Source organism: Physeter macrocephalus, chromosome 14 (assembly GCF_002837175.3).
Source record: "Physeter macrocephalus isolate SW-GA chromosome 14, ASM283717v5, whole genome shotgun sequence".
Classification (NCBI taxonomy): Eukaryota; Metazoa; Chordata; class Mammalia; order Artiodactyla; family Physeteridae; genus Physeter; species Physeter macrocephalus.
Genome location: NC_041227.1, coordinates 86,466,778 through 86,491,817, shown reverse-complemented (window position 1 = coordinate 86,491,817; position 25,040 = coordinate 86,466,778). Strand labels below are relative to the sequence as shown.

Sequence of the window (25,040 nt, the reverse complement as noted above, 5' to 3'; positions counted from 1 at the left end):
CTTCATAGCAAAATTCCTCAAAAGATGTGTCTATACTTGATCCCTTTACTTCTTCATCTTCCATTCTCTCTCTACAAGAAATTTTATTATAAAATGTAGCATAGGGGCTTCCCTGGTGGCACAGTGGTTAAGAATCTGCCTGCCAACGCAGGGGACATGGGTTCGAGCCCTGGTCCTGGAAGATCCCACATGCCGCGGAGCAACTAAGCCCGTGTGCCACAGCTACTGAGCCTGCGCTCTAGAGCTCATGAGCCACAACTACTGAAGCCCGCGTGCCTAGAGCCGGTGCTCCGCAACAAGAGAAGCCACCGCAATGAGAGGCCAGCGCACTGCAACAAAGAGTAGCCCCGCTCACCGCAACTAGAGAAAGCCCGCCCACAGCAATGAAGACCCAATGCAGCCAACGATAAATAAAGTAAAATAAATTAAGAAAAAAGAAATTTTTAAAAATGTAGCATACATATGATTTAGAGAAAAATATTAAATACTCGCATTTGCTTTATCCAGCGAAGAAACAGAACATTAGCTACATTTTAAAACTCCCTTATGTACTCTTCCCTGATTAAATCCCTCTTCCTCCCTACCAGATGTCACCCCTGCCCTAAATGTGAAATAATCCTTCCCATACTTTTCTTCATGGCTTAGTATATATATATATATGTACACACACACACACACACACACACACACACATTGAGATTTCCATTTTAAAGCTATAAAAATGAAACAGTGTTGCATACTATATATCCCTCTGTCCTGTTTCTTTTATTCAGCATTATATTTGAGACCCATCCACGCTGAGATTATAGCAGTAGTTCATTCATTTCCACTGTTGTACGGTATCCCATCATCTGAATATGCCACAATCTATCTATCCATTCTGTGGTTGATATGGTTGTTTCAGATGGTTTCACTAATATCAACAAGGTTGCTATGCATTCTCTTATACAGCTATCACGGTATCCATGAGCAAACATGGCTCTAGGGTGTATAGCTAGGAGTGGAGTTGCTGGGTCAGTGCACGTAATAACAACTCTTGCCAAGGTGGATCGGCCATTTGTGAAGATTCCCATAGCCCCACGTCCCCAACACCTCTTGCTGCTGACAAACTGTTTACTGCTGGCCATTCTGGTGGGAGCTTAGTGGTATCTCGCTGTGATAGACATTTTATATTACTCTGATTATGAATAAAGTGGCTCATCTTTTTGTGTTTTTGGATGAGTCACTATGCTTCCTATTCTGTGCTTCTTCATAGCTCTTGCCCATTTTTTGTTGGACTTTATCTTCTCCCTTTTTATACTTAGAAGTGACTTATATATTGTATATCTAATCCTTTGCTGATTGTACATATTACAGATTTAGTCTCCCGTTTTGTGGCCCGTTTTCCCACTCCATTTATGGTATATTTTGATGACAAGTTCATTTTTATGTAGCCAAATTTGTCCATCTTTCCCTTGTGTTGTCTTCTTTTCTCTTGTTAAATAAGTCCTTTCTTGTCCTGAGATCCTGATGATACTCTCCTACATCATCTCCTACAAGTTTTATCTTTTGTGTTAAATAGCTCTTTGTCGGTCACTGCATTAATATGATGCAGTCCTAATTACTATAGCTCTGTAATAAATCTTGATATCTGGCAAGGCGAGTCCCTACCTTGTTCACTTTCATTAAGAATGTCTCAGTCATTCTCGGCCCTTCCTTACTATTTTACATACATTTTAAAATCAGTTTGTAGAAGAAAAAATCCATTGGGATTTTGATTATACTTGCAGTGCCTGTAGATCAATTTGAGGAGAATTGTCATCTTTGTAGTAATGAGTATTCCTAAGAACATGTTATCTCTCCATTTATCTTCCTTAATGTCCTTCAATGAAATTTTGTAATCGTTTCCTTTAAAATGATTTTCACGTCTTTCTTAAGATTTATTCCTTAATATTTTATTTTTTGTTTCCTAGTGTAAATGATATTTTAAAATCATATTTTCCATGGAAATGAATTGACATTTTTATGTCGATTTTGTATCAAGCAGCTCTACTAAATAAGTTGTTAATTCTAATAATTCATCTGTGTACTCTCTGGGGTTTGCTATGTGCATAGTCATCATCTACAAATTTATGATAATTTTATTTCTTGCTCCTCAGTCTTTTTTTTTTTTTTTGCGGTACGCGGGCCTCTCACTGCTGTGGCCTCTCCTATTGCGGAGCACAGGCTCCGGACGCGCAGGCGCAGCGGCCATGGCTCACGGGCCCAGCCGCTCCGCGGCCTCCCTCTGTTGTGGCCTCTCCCGTTGCGGAGCACAGGCTCCGGATGCGCAGGCCCAGCGGCCATGGCTCACGGGCCCAGCCGCTCCGCGGCACGTGGGATCCTCCCAGACCGGGGCGCGAACCCGGTTCCCCTGCATCGGCAGGCGGACGCGCAACCCCTGCGCCACCAGGGAAGCCCCAGTCTTTTTTTTTTTAAATGCGTTTTATCGCTATGTCTTATCTGACAACACTGACTAGGACTGTCAATATAACATCGTATAAAGTGGTGATGGTAAGTATCCTTGTCTTGTCCCCGATCTTAAAGGGGATACTTTCAACATTTCATTACTTAGTATAATACTCTGTGAGTTTTTTATGGCTTCCCTTTATCTGATTAAAGAAGTTCCCTTCTAGTCCTAATTTGTTAAGAGGATTTAGCGAAAATGGATATAACAGTTTATCAAGCGCTTTTTCTAACTCCATTAAGATAATTGTTTTTTTCCCCCTCAATATGTTAAAGTTGTGACTATATTATTATTTGGTTTCTAATACTGAACCAACCTAGCTAGCATTACTGAGTTAAGCCCAACATGAAATATTGTCTTTTTCAATATATTCATTGGTTGATTTTGTTTGCAGATATTTTATTTAGCACTGATGTGTCTGTGTTTGATGAAACTGGCTTTCAGATTTTCCTTTCTATAACATCTTTGTCTGATCTTGCTCTGTCGTTTTGCTAGCTTCATAAAATGAGTTAGGAAGTAACCTTCTTCTTTATTCTCTGTAAGAGTTGGTGTAAGATTGAAATTCTCTAATCCTTGAAAGTTTAAATCTCCTATTGAAACATCTGCCTTGGTATTTTGCTTGTGGCAAGATTTTTACCTGTAATTTCTCTAATGTTTATAGGAATATTAAGGTTTTCTATTCCTTAGTAAGTCATATTTTTCTAGGGATGTATCCATTTCATGTAAATCTTCAAATTATTGTCATGAAATTTATATTATGCTCTCACCTGTTTAATCTCCACAGAATCTATGGATATAGATTTCTATTATGGATATGTTCCTCTTTAGATTTCTATTCATTTCTATTGTGCTTTCTGGCTTCTTTACTTAATTAATCTTCCAAGGGATTTACAAAGAAGACTCCTGTGAACCCATTGATCCTCTTTATTATAATTTGATTTCTATTTTGATAATTTATTCTTTTATGTTTATTATTTCCTTCTATTTTCTTTGGGTTTATTTTCTGTCCTTTGGCTAAGTTAAGATGTGTGCTTTGCTAGTCACCTTGAGCCCTCTGTCTTTTTTAATGTAATACTTAAAGTTATAAGTTCCCTTCTAAGTACAATTTTACCTACATCTCACAAGTCTTAGTAATAATTAAGCTCTAAATATTTTTAACATTCATTATGATGTGCTTATATATTTTTTAATCTTAAAACATGGGTTCTTCTAGTTGCATTTCTGTCATTAATTCCTAACAATTGTATTGTGGTCAGAGAATGTAACATATGTAATAACAAGCTTCTGAAATTTGTTGAATTTGGTCAGTTTTTATAAATGTTCTGTGCATATCTGAAAAGAATGTGTACTCTATAAATGTTGGGCATAATGTTCTGTGCATGCCTATTTGATCAAACTTATTTTCTTCAAATCCACTATAGCCTCACTGCCTTTTTTTTTGTCTGCTTAATTTATCAATTACTGAGATAGCTGTGTTAAAAATCTTCCACTTTGATGGTAGAGTGTCAATTTCTCCTTGTAATTCTGTCACTTTTTATTTCATATTTTTTAAGGTTATGCTATGTCAGCATACAGCGTTTGACTTTTTATATATTCCTGGAAAATTGAATCTTTTAGCCACACGTTAAAAATCTTTTATCACTAGCTATATTTCTTGTGTTAAAGTGTGTTTTGTCGTGTATTAGTATAGCAAGACCAATTTCCTTTGTATGACATTTGCCTGGTGTCTCTTATTTTATCCTCTGGCTTTCAATATTTCTGTGCCTTTATATTAGAAGAGATCTTTATAATTGGTATAGAACTGAATGTTTTGTCTACCTTAATATCTTTCTTTTAACTGGAGCATTTTGTTCATTAATGTCTATTGTGCTATATTTGAATTCATTTGTACCATTTTATTGTATCCTCTCTATTTGTTCTTCTTTTCTTTTTTTTCTTTCTTGCCTGCTTTGGGTTGCATTTTTAAAAATATTTTCTTTTATTTTTCCTTTTTCTTATTCCATTTTTTCCCTTCTGCTAATTTGGATGTTGTGCTATCTAAGTCTTCTTTTCTAATAGTTAACCATAGCTATTTTAAAAGACATTCTTAAAAGGAATAAACTAATCAGTACTGTTAACTCTTTTCACAACCAATACAAGGACTTTAGTTTGATCTCAACCGTTCATACATCAAATTATATTCTATAATTCCAAGTAATTTCAGTTGTTCTCTGCTATTTATCTAAACTCACAAATCATACTTTATTTTTATACACTCACTGTTTATTTAAATTTATCTACATATTTACCAATATCTTTGTTCATTCCATCTTCCTACATTACAGACTCGCTATCTGAATTGTAGTCATTAGAAGGTATGTTAATAAGGTTCTTTTGGTAAAACTCATTCTTTTTCTCTCCAAATGCATGTATTTTGCCCTTGTTCTTGAAAAAATTGATATGTGGAAGAGAGAATTCTAGGATAACTTATTTTCTGTAAGCCTTTTGAAAATATTATTCCATTGTGTCCTGGCTTTATTTTTGGTGTTGCATCATCAGCCATCAACTTAGGGTTTTTTTAATTAATAGAAATCCTTCTTTTCCCTGCAGCTAATTTTAAGATTTTTTTTCACTTTTGGTAATCTGCAGTTTCATACTGAAGTACTTATGTGAGGGTTTCTTTATATTAATTTCACCTTGAATTTGTTGGGCTTCCTTGATCTTATATCTGGTGTCTTTCATTAATTCAAGAAAATTCTCAGCCAAGATATCCTCAGAGATTGCTTCCTGCCCATTCTCTCTATTACCTCCTTCTGGACCTCTTATTACACTTGTTACACTTATACACTTTTAAATATCCCCCATGTATTTCAATAATTTTCAGTTTTCAGTTGTTTGTCTTTCTTTACTGTAGTTGAATAATTTCTCCACTTTTATCAAACAGCAGCCTAATTCTCTCTTTTAGTTTTGTCTAAATCTCTTGTTTAATTCATTCATTGAGCTTTAAATTTTAATTATACTTTCCATTTTTAGATCTTATATTTGGTTATTTTACAGTTTTGCCTACTCATTTTTATACCCTCCCGTTCTTTGCTCAAATTCCTTCTTTTTTATTTATTCATTTTTCAAGTTTTAGAATACATTTACTAGAGGATGATCTTAAGATAACTTTTGATTTGTCAGCCTAAAAATTGTTTGTTTCTTCTTGCCATCGATCAAAGTTAACATAAAGGCCTATGGAAAATTATTAGCTTCTTTCTACTGGAATTGCCCACTAACATAGCACGGTATGATCATTTTTGCCTTGCTAGAACACATATTAAAAGTTTCTTTTCACAAAATAATGCCCTCACAGGCCATAATTTTCATGTTATCCACTTCAATACGTTTTGTCACTTCTTGAATCCATCATTCGGTACAAAGGTCCACACAGTATCACAGATTCTGGGCATATTTGGAAAGCCGCTGAAATCACCTCCATTCCTGACTATGAGACAATGCTGAATTTATTCTTGAACATAAAGGCAGGTTGGGGCCAGGGTAAGGCATGGTGACCTGTTGAGAATGTAAGAGTTTATCGAGGCTTCTGAAGGGTGATTCCTAAAGAAAGCATTTCTGTACAAACTGATATATCATACTTAAAAGGATGAAGTTGTTTTTCTTAGTGAATCTTGAATAGATGTCTGGGAAACTGCAGGGAAAGCCTTTGCTCCTGGTATGTGGGTCAGAAATAGTAAAGCAAAGCACCTTAACAAGAACTGTTTTGTCTTTTGACATATTAAATATTGCTATTTTATATTCTGCACCTGAATTCCAGTATCTAAAATATTCACAGGTTTAATTCAGCTGTTTCTGCTGGCTCCCACTCATGGTGACTTCTTTCCTTATGTATTTTGTGACTTTTGATTATAAAATCATGTTCCCTGGAGAGTAATCCTTTGAGGATTGGATTCTTGTTGCGTTCCTCCAGAAAGGATTTTCATTTGTTTCTGCCGGTCATCAAGGGACTCTTCCAACCCCAGACCACTTGTACCTCAACTTACAGTAGTCCGTCTAGTGTCATGGTTAATTCAGGCGAGTTTCCATGCTGTCCCATACCATGCAGCCTGTTTATTTCTTGTTCACCCTTAACGGCGTTGCAACTTCACACGCAACTTCCTCTTAGCTTCCTCACCTTGAGTGGGCCCTAGGCTTAATCACCTGTTCCCCAGTTCTCATAAAGAATCAAAGTAGAAGCTCAAGATCTCCAGGGTTCAATAGAAACTATACTGTGAAAGCCAGCTTTGAACCTTGCTCACCTTCCAGGGTTCTTGCTTTCACTACATTTTCAGCTTCTGGAGATGCCTTAATTTCATGCCACCTTAGTGATGCATTTTTAAATGATTTTGAAATATGTGCTTAAGCATTTCTGTTGTCTTAGCAGAAGGGTCATTCATATTATCATGTACATCATACAGCTAGAAACAGAAATCCACATTCTCCAACTTATCCTCCAGTCAGGCCTTTATTAGACTGCTCAACTGAAACCAGTCTTGCCAAGAGCACCGATGATTTTCTTATGGCCGCATCCACTGGTGATTATCAGTCATCGTCTTACTTGTACCTCTCTGCAGCATTTGGTACAGCTGATCACTCCCTCCTTCCCAAACGGTTTCTTCAGGAGACCTCACTTTCTTGATTTCCTCCTTCGAGGTCTCCTTGACTGCGCTCATCTCCTCCAGGACTCAAAATATTAGAACTTCTGAAACCTCGATCCTGGAATTTCATTTCTAGCCACAGCCATATTCCAGGTGATATTTAATCTAACACTTTGAATAATCTGTGTGCTGATAACTACCAAATTTATATTTTTAGCCCCGTCTTTTAAGAACTCCAGACTTAAATTCAACTGCCTAATAAGTATCTCCGTTAGATGTCTGGGAGGCATGTCAAACCTAACACATTTATGTATTTATTTTGACCGGGCCAGGTGGCTTTCAGGATCTTAGTTCCCTGACCAGGGATCGAACCTGGGCCCTGGCAGTGAACATGCCAAGTACTAACCACTGGACCACCAGGGAATTCCCTAAACCTAACGTGTAAAACTTACCTCCTTCCCTCTTCTCCCTCCAAAAAACCCCCAGTCTTCCCCAATTCTTCCGCATCTCTTTAAATGGCATCATCATTCACCCCATTGCCAGGAGTCCTTATTGATTTCTTTATTTCCTCACACCCCTCCCCCAACCCATTAGTGGGTTTTATTAGCTCTACAGGCAAAACTGCCTTGAATCTGACCACTCCCCATGTCCACCATCCAGGTCAAAGCCAGTATCTCCTGTCACCCAGACAACCACAATAGTCCCTAAATGCCCCCCTGGCTTCTGTTCCTGTCTCCCCACCCATGTCACCATCACCATCATCACCACCGCCTCCAGCTGAAATCTGTTCTCCTCCATCTATAGTTCTTTTTGAAAACCAGTCAAATTGTGCCCTTCTCCTACTCAGAATTCTCACACTTAGAATAAAATCTGAGCTTCTTATCATGGCCAGTAAGGCCTCCCAGTGTCTGGCCCTTTCTCTGACCTCTTCTCCCTCGGTGCTCCCTTCTCTTCTCCTTATGCTTCTGCTACCCTGACTTTCCCCTTTTCCTCAAGAGGATCAAACCGAATACAGCTTCAGCGCCTTTACTCATGCTGCCCCTCTCCCTGGAGAGCTCTTTTCCTGTTTCTTTCTTGGCTCACTCCTTCATATTGTTTACATTTCTGCTCAAACATCACCTCCATAGAAAGCCCTTTACTGACCACTCCATATAAAATAGTTCTGACCTTAGTCTCTATGCCCTTATCTCATGGCACTCATCACCATGTGAAACTGTACCATTTATCTCATTGATCTGTGTCACATTTATTTTTCCCACTAGAATGTAAGTTTCATAAGGACAGAGACTTTATCTTATTTATTATCCTATCCTCAGAACCTGGAAGCAGGCTAGGGCTCATAATAGGTGCCCAATAAACATTTTTGAATTCAAGAATGAATCTCATTTAGCTCTCACAATAACCAGTGAGAAAGAAATGATTTTTCCAATCTTATAGATGAGGAAACTGAGGCTCAGAGATGTTAAATGACTTGGCCATGGTTACACACCTAGTAAGTGTCAAAATTAAACCCAAGTGTGTATGACCTTAGCGGCCATAGTATTTATTTTCAGTTTTTTAAAAAATAATTTGAGGGCTTCCCTGGTGGCGCAGTGGTTGAGAGTCTGCCTGCCGATGCAGGGGGACATGGGTTCGTTCCCCGGTCTGGGAAGATCCCACATGCCGCGGAGCGGCCGGGCCCGTGAGCCGTGGCTGAGCCTGTGCGTCCGGAGCCTGTGCGTCCGGAGCCTGTGCTCCGCAACGGGAGAGGCCGCAGCAGTGAGAGGCCCGCGTACCGCAAAAAAAAATTTGAGATTCACAGCATAATTTGTAATATATTTACTTTGAAATAATTTCAGACTTACAAAAAAAGTTGTAAAAATAGTACAAAGAATTCTCTTTTACCTTTACTCAACTTTCCCAAATGATAACGTCTTAGATAACCAACCATGGTACAGTTATCAACACAAGGAAGTTAGTATTGATGTGGAAGTAGTAACTTACTTAGTACAGACTTATTCACATTTCACCAGTTGTCCCAGTAATGCACCCTCCATCATGGAGTGCTAAGTCTTTGTCCTTTGCGACCTTGACACTTCTGAAGAGGGTCGTATCTTACCATCAGAATATGGAGAGTTTTCCAGAATAATACCATCAGGATATGCAGAGTTTTCCATAATAATACCATGAGGATGGAGAGTTTTCCATAATAATAGCTATTAATGTTGGGGGAACTAAATAGATCTTCCTTTCAAGGAGTGAAAGGAGAATGGCTCCTCACATTCTGTTTGTTTTGCTCAGCTTGGCCAACCTTGAAGCATTTATAAAAAACAGCGAGAATGGCTTGCTCAAGAAAGTCGGAAAAGGAGATTTCCAAGGATTGGTTGAAATTATGGGACATCTTATAGCTGTTAAAGAACGACAGAGCAGCACTGATGAGATGTTTGAGCCTTTAAAGCAGACTATTGAATTGTTGAAGACCTATGGACAAGAATTGCCGGAAACACTGTTCAGGCAGCTGGAGGTCAGTGCAAAGTTTATGTTTTCTTAATAATAGAAACAGAGGGAAAGTTTGGGGATTTCAGAGTGGGATGAGGTGGGTTGAAGTAAATGAAAAACAGGGATTGGTGATAACTCAAGGTCCATGCTTTGGAGCTAAATGTGTCGCACATGTATAATGTATACCACTTTCTTGAAACTCAATAAATATGAAACACTGTAACACTGGACATATATGGGAGAACTGATGTGGATGATGTGTTTGGGTTCTTTTTCCAGAATTAAGGATGAGCCGAATTTTTCATTCGGAGAAAAAAAAGCAGGTCTGAGGAATGTTATGATGGTCTAAGAGGAGATGTGGGGCATAAAAGGAAATAACTAGGCACTCTTAGAAGATGTAGAAAAGGGCAAGGGTTACTGGGTTAGAAGTTGAGGGCAAGAAGGATAGTGTTGAATCAGAAGTAGGTGATCGCCGGGAGAGTGGGCATCCAGGGAGCCAAGTCTAGGAAGGGTCGAACGATGCCACGGCATCAGAGCCTGGCATCGGGGCAGAGATGAAGACATCCGGGTGCGTCCAGCCTGGACTGTGGGGGAGGGTCTGACCACACTTAGGTCTCCTTTGCAGGAGCTGCCTGAGAAATGGAACCACATTAAAAAGATGGCTGTTACCGTGAGGCAGCAGGTGGCCCCCCTGCAGGCGAATGAAGTCACCCTCCTCCGCCAGAGGTTCGCGGCCTTCCAGGCAGAGCAGCAGCGGTTCTGGGAGCGATTCCGCAGAGAAGCCCCCTTCAGGTATGCACCCAAGTGGCCACCACTGCTTCCCAGCCTTTAAGCACGGCAGCATCTTAAGTCACGGTGATCTCTCCGTGGGGTTCGCGTATTCTTTTAACAAGTGAAGACTAGTTACTAGTCTTCCCTCCCATTGAGATCCACTGGTTAGAACCTGTTGCTCATGTTCACACAGTACCACTGTGGCCCGTGTGGGATGAACAAAGGCTGTACAAATACTTTAAAAAAGTCTAGAAGCTTCTGTGTCTCCAGGTCTATAAAGGGATTGTGTGTGGTAAGATTACTAGGTTTTTACTAAACTGTCAGTAGTCTAAATTCTCCCAGACTCCTGTTCTTTTGGTTTAAAAAAGTGGCTGATAGAATTTTAAAATAATTTTGGAAGGCATTTCAGTAGCCTAATGGCAGGATTTGAAGTGATGGATTTACCTCAAGGTGTACTTTCTCTGCTCAGTAGTTAGTTCTCAGACTCCTCCCTACTTGTGGTCAGGGGTCTTTACACGAACAGAACAACCGTGGGATGGGCAACACCCATGCACATGTGCCCACGCACACACACACACACACACACAGGTCCTTTTCTCAGGGGCTCACTGCCTTGGTGGGGAAATCTACAGGGTCTGCTCCTCTGCGTCGGGGGCTCCAGCCAAGAGCGCCCGCCAGCTTTGTGTCTGCTGACATGCCGGCTGAAGTGGACACTCTCCCCTCAGGCCAGCTCCGGGGTTTGCTTCTCTTTCCCTACCGGGCTTCCTGCTGGGTCTCTTCTGTAGTTTTGGAAGTCTCTAGACTGAAAAATGCCCTATGTAAGGAGCAAGGAACCTTTTTATTTTCAAGGGTTACTTACACACAGAAATCTGACATTGAGAGATACATGCTAACGCAACAAACAAAATGGAAAAAAAAATCACAGCTTTATTGGGAGGAAAGGCAACATAATGATTAAGTACATGGACTCTGGATTTAACAAGACCGGTGTCTAATCTCAGGTTCACTACTCACTGCCTAAGTCAGGGCAGTCACTTAATATCTCTTTGCTTCAGTTGCCTCATCTGTAAAGCGGGGTTAATAATAGTATCCACCTCATAAGATTGTTGATAGGATTAAATAGTGAATCTTTGCAAGTTTTTAGCATAGGACCTGGCACTAGGGTAACCAGCCATCCTGGTTCACCTGGGACAGTTTAGGGGTTTTTTTTTCTTTTCTATTTTTTTTTTTTTTAATTAAAGCATAGTTGATTTACAGTGTTGTGCTAATTGGGACAGTTGTGGTTTTAACACTGAAAGTCATACATCCATGGAAGCCCCTCTATTTCAGGCAAACTGAGACTTGGTCACCCCACCTGGCACACAGTAAGGGCCTACCTATTCTATTATTCATTCATCAAACATTTATTAAGCAGCTGCTGTCTCCCAAGCATTATACTTGGGGCTAGAGAGAATGAGATGAGTATGTCAAGAGGCAGGGGAGGACAGATGTGTAAACTGTGCTTAGGATAAACTTACAACATGGAGCTCTAAAGCATTAAAATCACCTGGGGTCCAGTCTGTCCCACAGACCAACTAAATCAGACTCTCTGGGGATGAGACCGGGCATCAGTAGTTTGTAATGCTCCCCAGGTGACTCCAATGTGCAGCCAAGCTAGAGACTGCCTCCCTAAGGGAGGTAACTGGTTCCCTTTTAAGCAGTCACCCCAGGGCATATAACTCCAAATGAGTCTGTGTCCCTTTAGAATAAGTGCCTTAGGAGCTATGCCCTTGTTCCAAAGAAGCATCTATTGCTCAAAACATTTGTGGAACTTCTTTTGGGACTATTTCTTCAGAGTCTGAAGCACATTCTTTTGATTCTCCTTTGGGCACGCAGTTGAATTTCTGAAATTCGACACTGATCACGCAGGGCCAAAGCTGGTGAGGCAGGCGGGCAGTGAAGCTGGGTGTTTCTGCTCAGTGCTAACAGCATCCACACCTAAGGCAACAGCCACAAAGGTAATGACACTGTTATCTCTACATCATCTGTCTCTTTCTAAAAATCTTTCTAAAAAGGACTTCCAAAGATGTCTGGTGAAATATCTTCCCAAACAGGCTCCCGAGACTGCCTGAAGGGAACAGCACTCGTTTGCTGGTGTGTTTCTGTATGTCTATTGGAAATCTGGTATCCCTCCTTCCTAGTTACATCATGTGTGTATATTGATCAGCTCTTGTTGTTTTTTAATTTGTTAGCTGCATTGGTTTTTCTTTCTTAGCACTTTCATTGATATCTATCTGCTGGCTGTGAGGATATTGCTACCCTTAACTGGGTCTTGCAAATTCACATCTGTTAATTTAACATGCAGATGAATCTTTGCAAGAGACTACTTTGAAAAGAACTGCTCACAGCAGTGTGGAAAGCCGAACGTTACTGCAATTTTGATGTCTTTCTCTTCTTGTCAAGAAAACTATCAAGACTAGAGCAGAATCGTGGATTTATTGCTGAAGGAAATCTTCATGGGTGTCAACGCATGAGTTTGTTTCTTAGTTTCGTGTGCATGAATGTGTGTGTTTAAAATGTTTAGACACCATGTGTGCCAAGTGAGTTGAGTTCTGGTTCCTCCACTTTCAGATCAATTTCTAAAATGCATCTCTATCTCTGTGAAGGCGAGTTTCTGTTCCCGATTAGATTATAGGTGAAGCTCACGCTGATCTTGTCTTTGGGAGGAAAAGGAAAGTGTGTGTCTCATTTGGCCCTTGCAGTCTGACAGGTGCAGGATGAAGTCAGGTCATTGGGGGAGGTTCTTTCTTCATGTTCAAGTTGAGTTTTTCTTCTTCCTTCTGTTCTTAACTTGAAGCTGTATCAGCACTTTCCTAGCTGAGCTCTCTCACTTCTCAGTAATCAGCTAAACCATCATAGCCAGATTCAAGCCCTTCTCACACCTCTCGAAATTGGAGACTCATTCTCCCCTTTGAGTGACAGGGATGCACCAAGCTTCTAGAGGCTCTCTTGTTCAGTTCCTGCCCTTGAGCACAGGCTTCCTGGCTTTAAGGAATGAATGCCATGTTATCCAGTCTCCTTCCCCACATCAAGACCAGGATAATCCAGGGGTTTCTGGGTCAAAGCATTTGATCCCTATAAGCTCCAGTTCAATGGAGACCATCAGTGTTTCCAGCTGGCCAGCCACCAGATTCTGTGAATAGTGGTGGGGAGAACCTTCCTAAAGACCTCCTCCCATTGGGTGCTGTCCTTCATGACAACCAGCAAAGCAGGGCTTTCCAAATAGCCCAGTGCAGCAAACGTGAGGAAAGAAGGGCCTTCATCTTGCTTGTGCAGGGTCTCTTGTCCCTTCAAAAGTTGGAGAAAAGAGTAGTATTAGTCATGAAATCTCTCAGGGACATATCAGTATCTTCAGACATGTCATTAGTTCAACTTGACCCCCTGTTCTTGCAGTTAATCTGACTCACTCACATGACTCAAGGCTTCCGTAGAGCAGAAGCGGTTGTGTTCTCAACAGTGGAGTCAGCAAAAAATGATTTAAGTGCTAGGATCTTCAGATAATACAGATTCCCTGACCTCAAGGACTTAGAGCCTCAGGGTCAATTTAAAAAATGAGTAGCCAGACATGTCCATTGGGGCCAACTTTAACGCCCACTAGGGAGGCAGTTCACAGCCCTAGCGGAAGCTGTGCTTCAGCCAATGGGCAAATGAGACTTAGCCATTTGGAAAAAAGAGGGGTGGACAGCGAAGATATTCCAGGCAAAGGAAGCAGAACATAGAGACACACAGGGGGCTGAAAACATAACAAACAGCTGGAGGACTGCATGTATGTGTGCCTGGGATGCAGGATGTGGGAGATGAGGATGGAGAGGTCCAGGTGACCAGGCCTTGACCGTGAATGAGCGCTGAGGAGTGCAAGCATGAGAACAGCACACATCATGGAGACACCAGTCTTGTGGCTGCAGAGAGGAGAGTGGAGCGAGATGGGCTCAAGGTGGGGCCTCCATGGGGTCCCGGTGGGTGATTGCAACAGCTGATGCGAAGCAGGAGGACTGAGCTGAAGCCGTGGCAGTGAGCATGGAGGAGGAGGATGGACGTGAGGGAAACTTAGGAGGGAGAATCAGCAGGACTGAGTGAATACGGAAGATGAGCAGGGAGACAGCCTGGTGTAATTCTCCATCTTCCATCTGGACCAGTAAGCTGGAAGGGGTATGTTCCGCTGCTCCTGAGATGGGGCCACAGGATGGGAAGAGCCGAAAGGTCACCAGGTCAGCGGGGGCGTGCTGAGTTTTATGGTACCTGTGGGGTATCAAGCACAGGTGTGTCACTGTTCCTTGTATGTGCAGGTACGGAACTGAGGTTGACATTTACCAGCCGTTCGCTTCCCAAGAATTCCTTTAAGTCACTTAGTCCTGTCTTTCTCTTTGTGCCTATGTCTAGGGCAGGCCCGAATCTGTACTTTTTCCAAGATCATACAGATGAGCACTGTATTTCCATTTCTCTTAATTACAGTTTTATTCATCCAGACTTTCCAGGCATTTCTGTTTGAGATTAAAATACTTTTGCATTATTATTTCAATTTCAAAGACTAACTACACCCTTTCCCCTCCTATTACTTTCTTGTTCTCACACTGTATTGTTCCCCCAGGCTTTGGAGAACTGCTTCAAGTTTATTAGGCACATTAATCAGGTCTGTGAATATCCTGACAGTTTGCACTAGAGCTTTGGAATGGGAGGAGGGTTACCTGCTCCCCTGTCTAGAGGTTCCTTTCACTACTTAGGTCAAATTAACTTTTATGTGTGCTCAGCTACAGGAAATGAAAGCCCACAGATTTAAACCATAAACAAAAATTATGCCACGGGGCAGATAAAGTTTGGAATAGGTTTGACAAATAATCACCTCCTACAAATATTTGAGGAACCAATATTGATTCAAGGACGTTCATGTGCGCTGAGGAAAGAAGAGTTAGGAAGATCATTCATTGTCTTCTGTGTCCACAGCCCCCCAACACTCTGATAGCGCCTATCCTATCAGATATGCCTGAATTTTATTCCATTAATAAATTAAACAGAATGTGGGCTTTTAGAATTTGTCTGATTTATACTAACACCAAGAAGCTAAATTCACTTTCCAGGTTCACTCTAATGAAGATAAAAAGTAGAACCAACGCACTACACACTCCAACAATTAGTCTTTGGAGAGAATATGCAGAAGGAACCTTCATTCTTGGTAATCTTTCCTGCTGACCCACTTGCCACGAAGATGTTACATTTCTTTCCTTCTAGTTCTTTCTCTACTGCTGTCATAGAAGAGAAAGCTACTTGCCTATGTAGACAGAGGGCCCTCTTCAACTCTGAGAACTCCAACACATTCTGAAACACTTGGGGACTGGACAACAGTGCAGACACACAGTGATATTCAGTCTCATTCTCTTAAGATGAAAATACACAACCAGGGCACATGAGCCAAAACTATTTAGATGGAACAAGCGGGAATCAAACATAGCAAGCATCAAAGTTAATCTGACACTAATTTAATGGTATGCATAACTGTTACTGTGTTGCATGGTAATTAGGCTTAAGTGGCAAGCAGTTCAGGTAAATGACTTTAATTAGGATTACTTTCCATCCGTCAAGTCAAATATTTCCAGAGACAACTGAGAGGAGAGACAGTTCAAGAAAAGGAGTTTGTATGTCATCCTCTTCCTTTTTCCGTCCCCTCTGTACCCCCAACCAACACACACACACACACACACACACACACACACACACACACACACGGGATCAGAGGAAATGGCCAGTTCTCTAATCTCTCCTTTCCTCTCAACTTTCCCTTTATGTTGGACCCCGTGATACCCTATTCTGATTTTAGAGAAAGATGGTATTCACACTTAAGTCACGGTATCCCTGCGATCTAGCCTTCCATGCACACAGAAACAAGAAGATCTGAGACTGGTGATGGGAAGAAAGGATAAAGCGAGGCTGGGGGAGGAAAATGAGAGGCTCCTTGAACATTGTTCTGGGTGCTCCTGACCCATGTGGGTCCCTGTGCATGTGCAGTTCTTATGTTGGAGGAGAGGCTCCGCCGGGAATGCAGGCTGGAGGGGCCGCAGGGTAAAGGAGGCTCACGGCCCTGAGGACCAGGAGGAGCAGTGGGGGCAGTGAGTCCCCACTGGGGAGAAGAGGAGGAGGAAGCGTGGACTCGAACTGTAAAGCGAGATGTAGTGCTTGTATGAGTCCAGCGCAGAACCAGAGGCTGCCGCAGGATGCAGGAGGAGATCGGGGGCAGCTTGAAGGAGGTAACTAGGAGATGCGGAGCCTGACGGGAGGCATGCAGCACAGGAAAGCCAAGCAGTGCGGGCCCGCGGTGAGGGCTTTGTGCTCACAATGCAAGGTCCCTATCAGTGGTTCTCACATCTGGAGACACTGTTCCCTGAAGCTCATGCAGGCCGTTAGCATGAGCCTCACCACAGAGAAGGACGCTGACCTGGCACATCGGAATCACCTGGGGAGTTTGAAAAATGCTGTTGCCTGGGTCCCGTGCCCAAAGATTCTGATTGAATGAGACCAGGGAGCAGCCTGGGCATGGAGATCATTTAAAGCTTCCAGGAGGCTCTAACATGCAGCCTAGACTGAGGGCCACTGCCCAAGAGGGAGCAAAGCCAGAGTAGGTCAGGGTTGGTCTCTGTCACTTACAGACCACCCACCACAAGTAGCTCCTGGCGGGAGCTTTGCCTGTACAGCCTCTGCAGTAACAGGACAGTGCTCTTTTGTGTCAGGTGGGCTGGACGCCAGCAAGTGGAAGCAGAGTCTAAAGGGGGCTTGAACAAAGGGGTATTTCGCACTGCACCTGGGTGGGGGAGGTGGGGAGTATTTTTATTACCCTCTCAGATGTGGAGAACAGATCCAGACGTGGTGTTCCTCTTGAATCGCCAACTGGTTATGCTTGTCCCACTCCAGCCTTCCCTGGATGTCTTTTCTTCCCAGGCTTTGGTGAAAGTCCCTGCCCTTTGCTAAAATACTAAGGATTTAAGGATTCGAGCTGGCATTACTCTGGTGATTCTAGGAGATGGCTCTTGTGTGCTCTACTTATAAAGGGAAAACATTGTGTTTTGTAGGTTTGATAGCACTGACCCTCATCAGATGCTGGATGCCAGGCACGTGGAGATCCAGCAGATGGAATCCACCATGGCCTCCATTTCTGAGTCTGCTAGCTTGTTTGAGGTCACCATCCCTGACTATAAGCAACTGAGGCAGTGCAGGAAGGAGGCATGCCAGCTGAAGGAGCTCTGGGACACAATTGGGATGGTGACCTCCAGTATCCATGCCTGGGAGACCACCACGTGGATGGATATCAACGTGGAGGCCATGGACTTGGAGTGCAAATGGTTTGCCAGGCACATCCGGAACCTCGACAAGGAGGTCAGGGCCTGGGATGCCTTCACAGGCCTGGAAAGCACCATTTTGAACACCCTGACCTCCCTGAGGGCTGTGGCCGAACTGCAGAACCCGGCCATGCGGGAGCGGCACTGGAGGCAGCTGATGCAGGCAACAGGCGTGACCTTCACCATGGACGAGGGCACCACCCTGGCACACCTCTTACAGCTTCAGCTCCACCACTTTGAGGACGAGGTCCGGGGCATTGTAGACAGAGCTGTGAAAGAGATGGGCATGGAGAAGGTCTTGAAGGAGTTGCAGACCACCTGGGTCCACATGGAATTCCAGTATGAGCCCCACCCGCAGACCTACGTGCCTCTGCTGCGGTCCGACGAGGACCTCATCGAGGTTCTGGAGGATAACCAAGTCCAGCTTCAGAACCTGATGACGTCCAGGTACATCGCCTTCTTCCTGGAGGAAGTATCGGGCTGGCAGAAGAAGCTGTCCACTGCTGACGCCGTCATCTCCCTCTGGTTTGACGTGCAGCGCACATGGTCTCATCTAGAAAGTATATTCATTGGATCTGAAGATATCCGGGCTCAGCTGCCCCAGGTACCTGCTGTGGAAATCCTGCTCCCTCTGTTCCCATCCCTGAGTCAAGGGATGATCCCCCAGTTCCTGCATCCTCTAGATCTTTCCTTCTGTGCCTCCCTGCCTTGGCTTCACCCAGGGGTACCTCCAATAAACATTGACCTTCCAAGCCACCAAAAGTCAGGCAGAGGAAAAGAGAGAAAGTGAAATGTATGCCAGCGAGTTTGTTCCTAATGTGTAGGAAAAAGAAAGGAGAGCCTGGTTTTAAAAGCAAAACCAAAAAAAGTGTACAGGAGAAAGGAGGTCAAAAATATGAGCTGCTCTTGGGGTGCTCCACACATGATTACAGGCAGGTATCGATTGGAAGTGCGCATCGTTTCCAGGCAAACTCAAGTTCCATCTGTGCAGCGAGCTCTTCGTAAAACTCGGGCCTGTGCCAGCAGGCTAAATACCAGTCTTCAGCTAAATACTAAATGAGGAATTTCTCTAAATATGCATTCTTCTCATTACTACCTTTCCTGTAGTTGCTTGCCCCTTGTAATTTGTCCTAATTAATGTGCGTTAATGTACTTCCCTCCACCAGTGGACTCTAATTCGTTTAAAAAGAGATTTTCCAGACTTCTTCTGTGTCCCTCAGCACAGCAGCACAGCGAGTTCTCTGCTTACAAATTAGTTTGATTCCAAAATATCATATGTTGTCCAGACCTTGTGTCAGAGTTAAAGCACATTCCATCAAAACATGATATTTCTCCAGCTCATCCCACAAATGCATATTTAGTGTAATAGTGCAGATTAAAGATTGTACATTTGCCATGAAAAATAACAGAAAATAATCCTGCTATAGCTATTGTCATTAAGCAAAATTGAATAAGCCAGATTTTATTAATCTCCAACGCTAATGATGGAAGAAGGGCAGGTTTAATGAGAAGGGGGTGTAGATGGAGACTTCTGTACACATTTTAAAGGAGACATTTGAGAACTTTCAATTCAACATAATAAAGAATTCATATCATTAACTTCTCAGGTTTGTGTGTAAAACATATACATTTATTTTCTTTGTATTAACAATATGGTAACAAAGACAACTCTGAAATGTAATAAATCAGTCATCATCTTACACCCTACCTAGTAAATATTTTCACTCATTATGAATATTTCCCAACTTTTTTTCACATATATACATCTTTTTACACAACTGCTCTCAGTGTAATTACAATTTTCTATTCGGCTCTTTTCATTTGAACATTTATGTCAGATGTTTCTGATACTTCTATAACCTTGATACTTTTTCATTTTTAATTGGCATAAGATATCTCACTGAGGAATCATAATTTACTTCACCTCACCCTCTTGTTTTTGTTTTTATTATTTATTTATTTATTTTTGCGGTACGCGGGCCTCTCACTGTTGTGGCCTCTCCCGTCGCGGAGCACAGGCTCCAGACGCACAGGCTCAACGGCCATGGGTCACGGGCCCAGCCGCTCCGCGGCATGTGGGATCTTCCCGGACCGGGGCACGAACCCGTGTCCCATGCGTCGGCAGGCGGATTCTCAACCACTGCGCCCCCAGGGAAGCCACCCTCTTGTTTTTAAATCTTCTTGGGAGAGAGCCCCAGATCACAGAGGTCCCAGCAGACTGGAGTCGGTGGCCCGGGTTTGAGTTGCAGGACCTTAAGCAAGTTACTTAATCTCTCAGTGTCTTGGTTTTCTCATCTGTAAATTGGGACTAATAGTCCCTACTTCAAGAAGTTAAAAGTAGCGCACACAGCACATACCATTATGATTGTTGTTATGTAATAATAGCCACACAAGCTTTCATCAGGTGCCAGGTGTTGGCCTAAAGTGCTTTGAATTTACTATCGTCTCAGTCATTTCAACGACACCGTGAGGGTGTGTGCGTTTGGGGGGAATGATAATATCTAATTAACTTTGACATCACAGTAGCACATTTGCTGTGGAAACAGTTACTTTGGTTATATAAACTTTTGCTTGGACCCAGAAAGAACATTGGATCCACCATCTCCCTGACTTAGGAATTATGTATTTTATGCCAGCAGTTCTCAAAGTGTGGTCTGGTGTCCCCTGGGGGTGGTCCCTGAGACCTTTCCAGGGGATCCTCAAGGTCAAAATTATCTTTATAATAATACTGATGGTATTTGCCTTTTTAACTCATTCTTCCATGAGCGTACAGTGGAGTTTTCCAGAGGCTACATGATGTGATATCACAACAGACTGAATGCAGAAGCAGAGAAGAGAATCTGGCCATCTTCTAAGTTAGACATTAAAGATATTTGCCAAAAAAAAAAAAAAAAAAAAAGCGTGAAATGATGCCACTTTTTCTCTAAGTTATATTGTTTTGGAGAATGTAATTATTTTGGATAAAAATATGTTATTACGTTAACATAATGGGCTTATTGTTAGTTTTTAAATGAATTGATAAATTTTTTTTTGTTTGTTTTTTTCGGTACGCGGGCCTCTCACTATTGCGGCCTCTCCCGCTGCGGAGCACAGGCTCCGGACGCGCAGGCTCAGCGGCCATGGCTCACGGGCCCAGCCGCTCCGCGGCATGTGGGATCCTCCCAGAAGAACATTGGATCCACCATCTCCCTGACTTAGGAATTATGTATTTTATGCCAGCAGTTCTCAAAGTGTGGTCTGGTGTCCCCTGGGGGTGGTCCCTGAGACCTTTCCAGGGGATCCTCAAGGTCAAAATTATCTTTATAATAATACTGATGGTATTTGCCTTTTTAACTCATTCTTCCATGAGCGTACAGTGGAGTTTTCCAGAGGCTACATGATGTGATATCACAACAGACTGAATGCAGAAGCAGAGAAGAGAATCTGGCCATCTTCTAAGTTAGACATTAAAGATATTTGCCAAAAAAAAAAAAAAAAAAAAAGCGTGAAATGATGCCACTTTTTCTCTAAGTTATATTGTTTTGGAGAATGTAATTATTTTGGATAAAAATATGTTATTACGTTAACATAATGGGCTTATTGTTAGTTTTTAAATGAATTGATAAATTTTTTTTTGTTTGTTTTTTTCGGTACGCGGGCCTCTCACTATTGCGGCCTCTCCCGCTGCGGAGCACAGGCTCCGGACGCGCAGGCTCAGCGGCCATGGCTCACGGGCCCAGCCGCTCCGCGGCATGTGGGTTCCTCCTAGACCGGGGCGCGAACCCGCGTCCCCCGCATCGGCAGGCGGACTGTCAACCACTGCGCCACCAGGGAAGCCCTGATAAATATTTTTTAAAATTTCTCAACTTTAGCTTCTAATATAGAATATACATTGATAGATATAATATTACCTACACAAACAAAAGCTCTTTCCACTCCTCAGTAATTTTTACAAACATAAAGGGACTTTAAGACCAAAATGTTTGCGAACCACTGATTCAAGCTCAAGGCATTTCCTCCTTTGAGACTAATCTCTGTATTAGACAACTAGAAGCAGTTTTCAAAAGCAGACTTAGTACATGAAGGTAGCTTCTTGAAATTGAGGGGGGTGGTGGTTAATTTTTTTCCACATTTTTATTTTCAGGATTCTAAAAGATTTGAAGGCATCGACATTGACTTTAAAGAGTTAGCTTATCATGCTCACAAAACTCCAAACGTAGTGGAAGCCACCAACAGATCAGGTCTTTATGAAAAGTTGGAAGATATTCAGAGCAGGTGATGGTCGGTTTGCAGCCCCTTTTGTAATGTGTTTCCTTTCCCCACTCTGTCTCTGAGATCCTTACCTTATTTAACTGCCCGAGTGAGAGAGTATGTCTGGTTGTGTACCTTGATTTGCCTGTGTGGTCCGGTAATATGGGGTATTATTAGAGGTGTTTATTGTGATGTTTGCAAATACCCATACATGTTCCATGCTCTGCGTGTAATCCATAGGTCGCACTTGTTTTCATTTAGGTAACATCTATGTGCCTATGGATCTAGGCAAACCTAATTAGGAAATTCTTTGTGCCCACAGACTGTACCTGTGTGAGAAGGCCCTGGCGGAGTACCTGGACACCAAAAGGCTTGCCTTCCCTAGGTTTTACTTTCTCTCCTCTTCTGACCTGTTAGACATCCTTTCCAACAGCACAGCCCCGCAACAGGTAAGCTGGGGAAGTGCCTGTAGAAACATTCAGAAGGACCAAGATGCTGCAGCAGGAGAGTTTCACGTTCCCCGTTACTCCCCCTTAGGCGGTGTATGTATTTCAGACCTGTGTTGCCATCCTCATGATCCCTAACCTCAGAGCTTTCTTCATTTCCACCATTACTGCTTCTTAGGATGCCTGCCCCCCAGCCCATCAGTGGCTTTTTTTTTTTTTAACAGCTTTATTGAGTATAATTGCTTTACATTGTTGTGTTAGTTACTGCTGTATAACCAAGTGAATCAGCTATACATATACTCATATCCCCATATCCCCTCCCTCTTGTGTCTCCCTCCCAGCCTCCCTATCCCACCCCTCTAGGTGGTCACAAATCACCAAGCTGATCTCCCTGTGCTATGCGGCTGCTACCCACTGGCTATCTGTTTTACATTTGGTAGTGTATATACGCCTATGCCACTCTCTCACTTCATCCCAGTTTACCCTTCCCCCTCCCTGTGTACTCAAGTCCATTCTCTATGTCTGCGTCTTTATTCCTGTCCTGCCCTTAGGTTCTTCAGAACCTTTTTTTTTTTGTTTATGTTCCACATATATGCGTTAATATACGATATTTGTTTTTCTCTTTCTGACTTACTTCACTCTGTATGACAGACTCTAGGTTAATCCACCTCACTACAGGTAACTCAGTTTCGTTAATTTTTATGACTGAGTAATATTCCATTGTATATATGTGCCACATCTTCTTTATCCATTCATCTGCCGATGGTCACTTAGGTTGCTTCCACGTCCTGGCTGTTGTAAATAGAGCTGCAGCGAACATTGTGGTACATGACTCTTTTTGAATTATGGTGTTCTCAGGGTATCCAACAGTGCAAGAGGGTTCCCTTTGCTCCACACCCTCTCCAGCATTTATTGTTCATAGATTTTTTGATGATGACCATTCTGACTGGTGTGAGGTGATACCTCATTGTAATTTTGATTTGCATTTCTCTAATGATTAGTGATGTTGAGCATCCTTTCATGTGTTTGTTGGCAATCTGTATATCTTTTTTGGAGAAATGTCTGTTTAGGTCTTCTGCCCTTTTTTGGATTGGGTTGTTCTTTTGGTATTGAGCTGCATGAGCTGCTTGTATATTTTGGAGATTAATCCTTTGTTAGTTGCTTCATTGGCAAATAGTTTCTCCCATTCTGAAGGTTGTCTTTTCGTCTTGTTTATGGTTTCCATAGCTGTGCAAAAGCTTTTAAGTTTCATTAGGTCCCGTTTGTTTATTTTTGTTTTTATTTCCATTTCTCTAGGAGGTGGGTCAAAAAGGATCTTGCTGTGATTTATGTCATAGTGTTCTGCCTATGTTTTCCTCTAAGAGTTTGATAGTGATGGTGTTACGGAGTGTTCTAATTTCATTCTTTTACGTGTAGCTGTCCAGTTTTCCCAGCACCACTTACTGAAGAGGCTGCCTTTTCTCCATTGTGTATCCTTGCCACCTTTATCAAAGATAAGGTGACCATATGTGCATGGGTTTATCTCTGGGCTTGCTATACTGTTCCATTGATCTATATTTCTGTTTTTGTGCCACTACCATACTGTCTTGATTACTGTAGCTTTGTAGTATAGTCTGAAGTCAGAGAGCCTGATTCCTCCAGCTCCATTTTTCTTTCTCAAGATTGCTTTGGGTATTCAGGGTCTTTTGTGTTTCCATACAGATTGTGAAATTTTTTGTTCTACTTCTGTGAAAAATGCCATTGGTAATTTGAGAGGGATTGCATTGAATCTCTAGATTTCTTTGGGTAGTATAGTCATTTTCACAGTGTTGATTCTTCCAATCCAAGAACATGGTCTATCTCCCCATCTGTTTGTATCATTTTAATTTCTTTCATCAGTGTCATATAGTTTTCTGCATACAGATTTTTTGTCTCCTTAGGTAGGTTTATTCCTAGGTATTTTATTCTTTTTGTTGCAATGGTAAATGGGAGTGTTTTCTTAATTTCTGTTCCAGATATTTAATCACTAGTGTGTAGGAGTGTAAGAGATTTCTGTGCATTAACTTTGTATCCTGCTACTCTACCAGATTCATTGATTAGCTCTAGTAGTTTTCTGGTAGCATCTTTAGGATTCTCTATGTATACTATCATGTCATCTGCAAACAGTGACTGTTTTACTTCTTCTTTGCTGATTTGGATTCCTTTTCTTTCTCTTTCTTCTCTGATTGCTGTGGCTAAAACTTCCAAAACTGTGTTGAATAATAGTGGTGAGAGTGGACAGCCTTGTCTTGTTCCTGATCTTAGAGGAAATGGTTTCAGTTCTTCACCATTGAGAATGATGTTGGCTGTGGATTTGTCATATGTGGCCTTTATTATGTTGAGGTAGGTTCTCACTATGCCTACTTTCTGGAGTATTTTTGTCATAAATGGGTGTTGAATTTTGTTGAAAGCTTTTTCTGCATCTATTGAGATGATCATTTGGTTTTTATCCTTCAATTTGTTAATATGGTTTATTACATTGATTGATTTGCATTTATTGAAGAATCCTTGCATTCCTGGGATAAACACCACTTGATCATGGTGTATGATCCTTTTAATGTGCTGCTGGATTCTGTTTGCTAGTATTTTGTTGAGGATTTTTGAGTCTATGTTCATCAGTGATATTGGCCTG

General features: G+C 42.1%; 1 protein-coding gene across 1 annotated transcript in view; it reads left to right on the top strand.

The window, feature by feature from the left end:
- The window catches only part of DNAH9 (dynein axonemal heavy chain 9), a 304,796-nt gene that overhangs the window by 61,138 nt on the left and 218,618 nt on the right, over positions 1-25,040 (top strand). Inside the window, exons 18-22 of the mRNA XM_024127927.3 lie at positions 9,382-9,604; positions 10,205-10,371; positions 17,448-18,318; positions 21,838-21,968; positions 22,267-22,393. Coding sequence (XP_023983695.1) covers positions 9,382-9,604; positions 10,205-10,371; positions 17,448-18,318; positions 21,838-21,968; positions 22,267-22,393 — 1,519 coding nt within the window. The remainder of the gene's footprint in view (positions 1-9,381; positions 9,605-10,204; positions 10,372-17,447; positions 18,319-21,837; positions 21,969-22,266; positions 22,394-25,040) is intronic.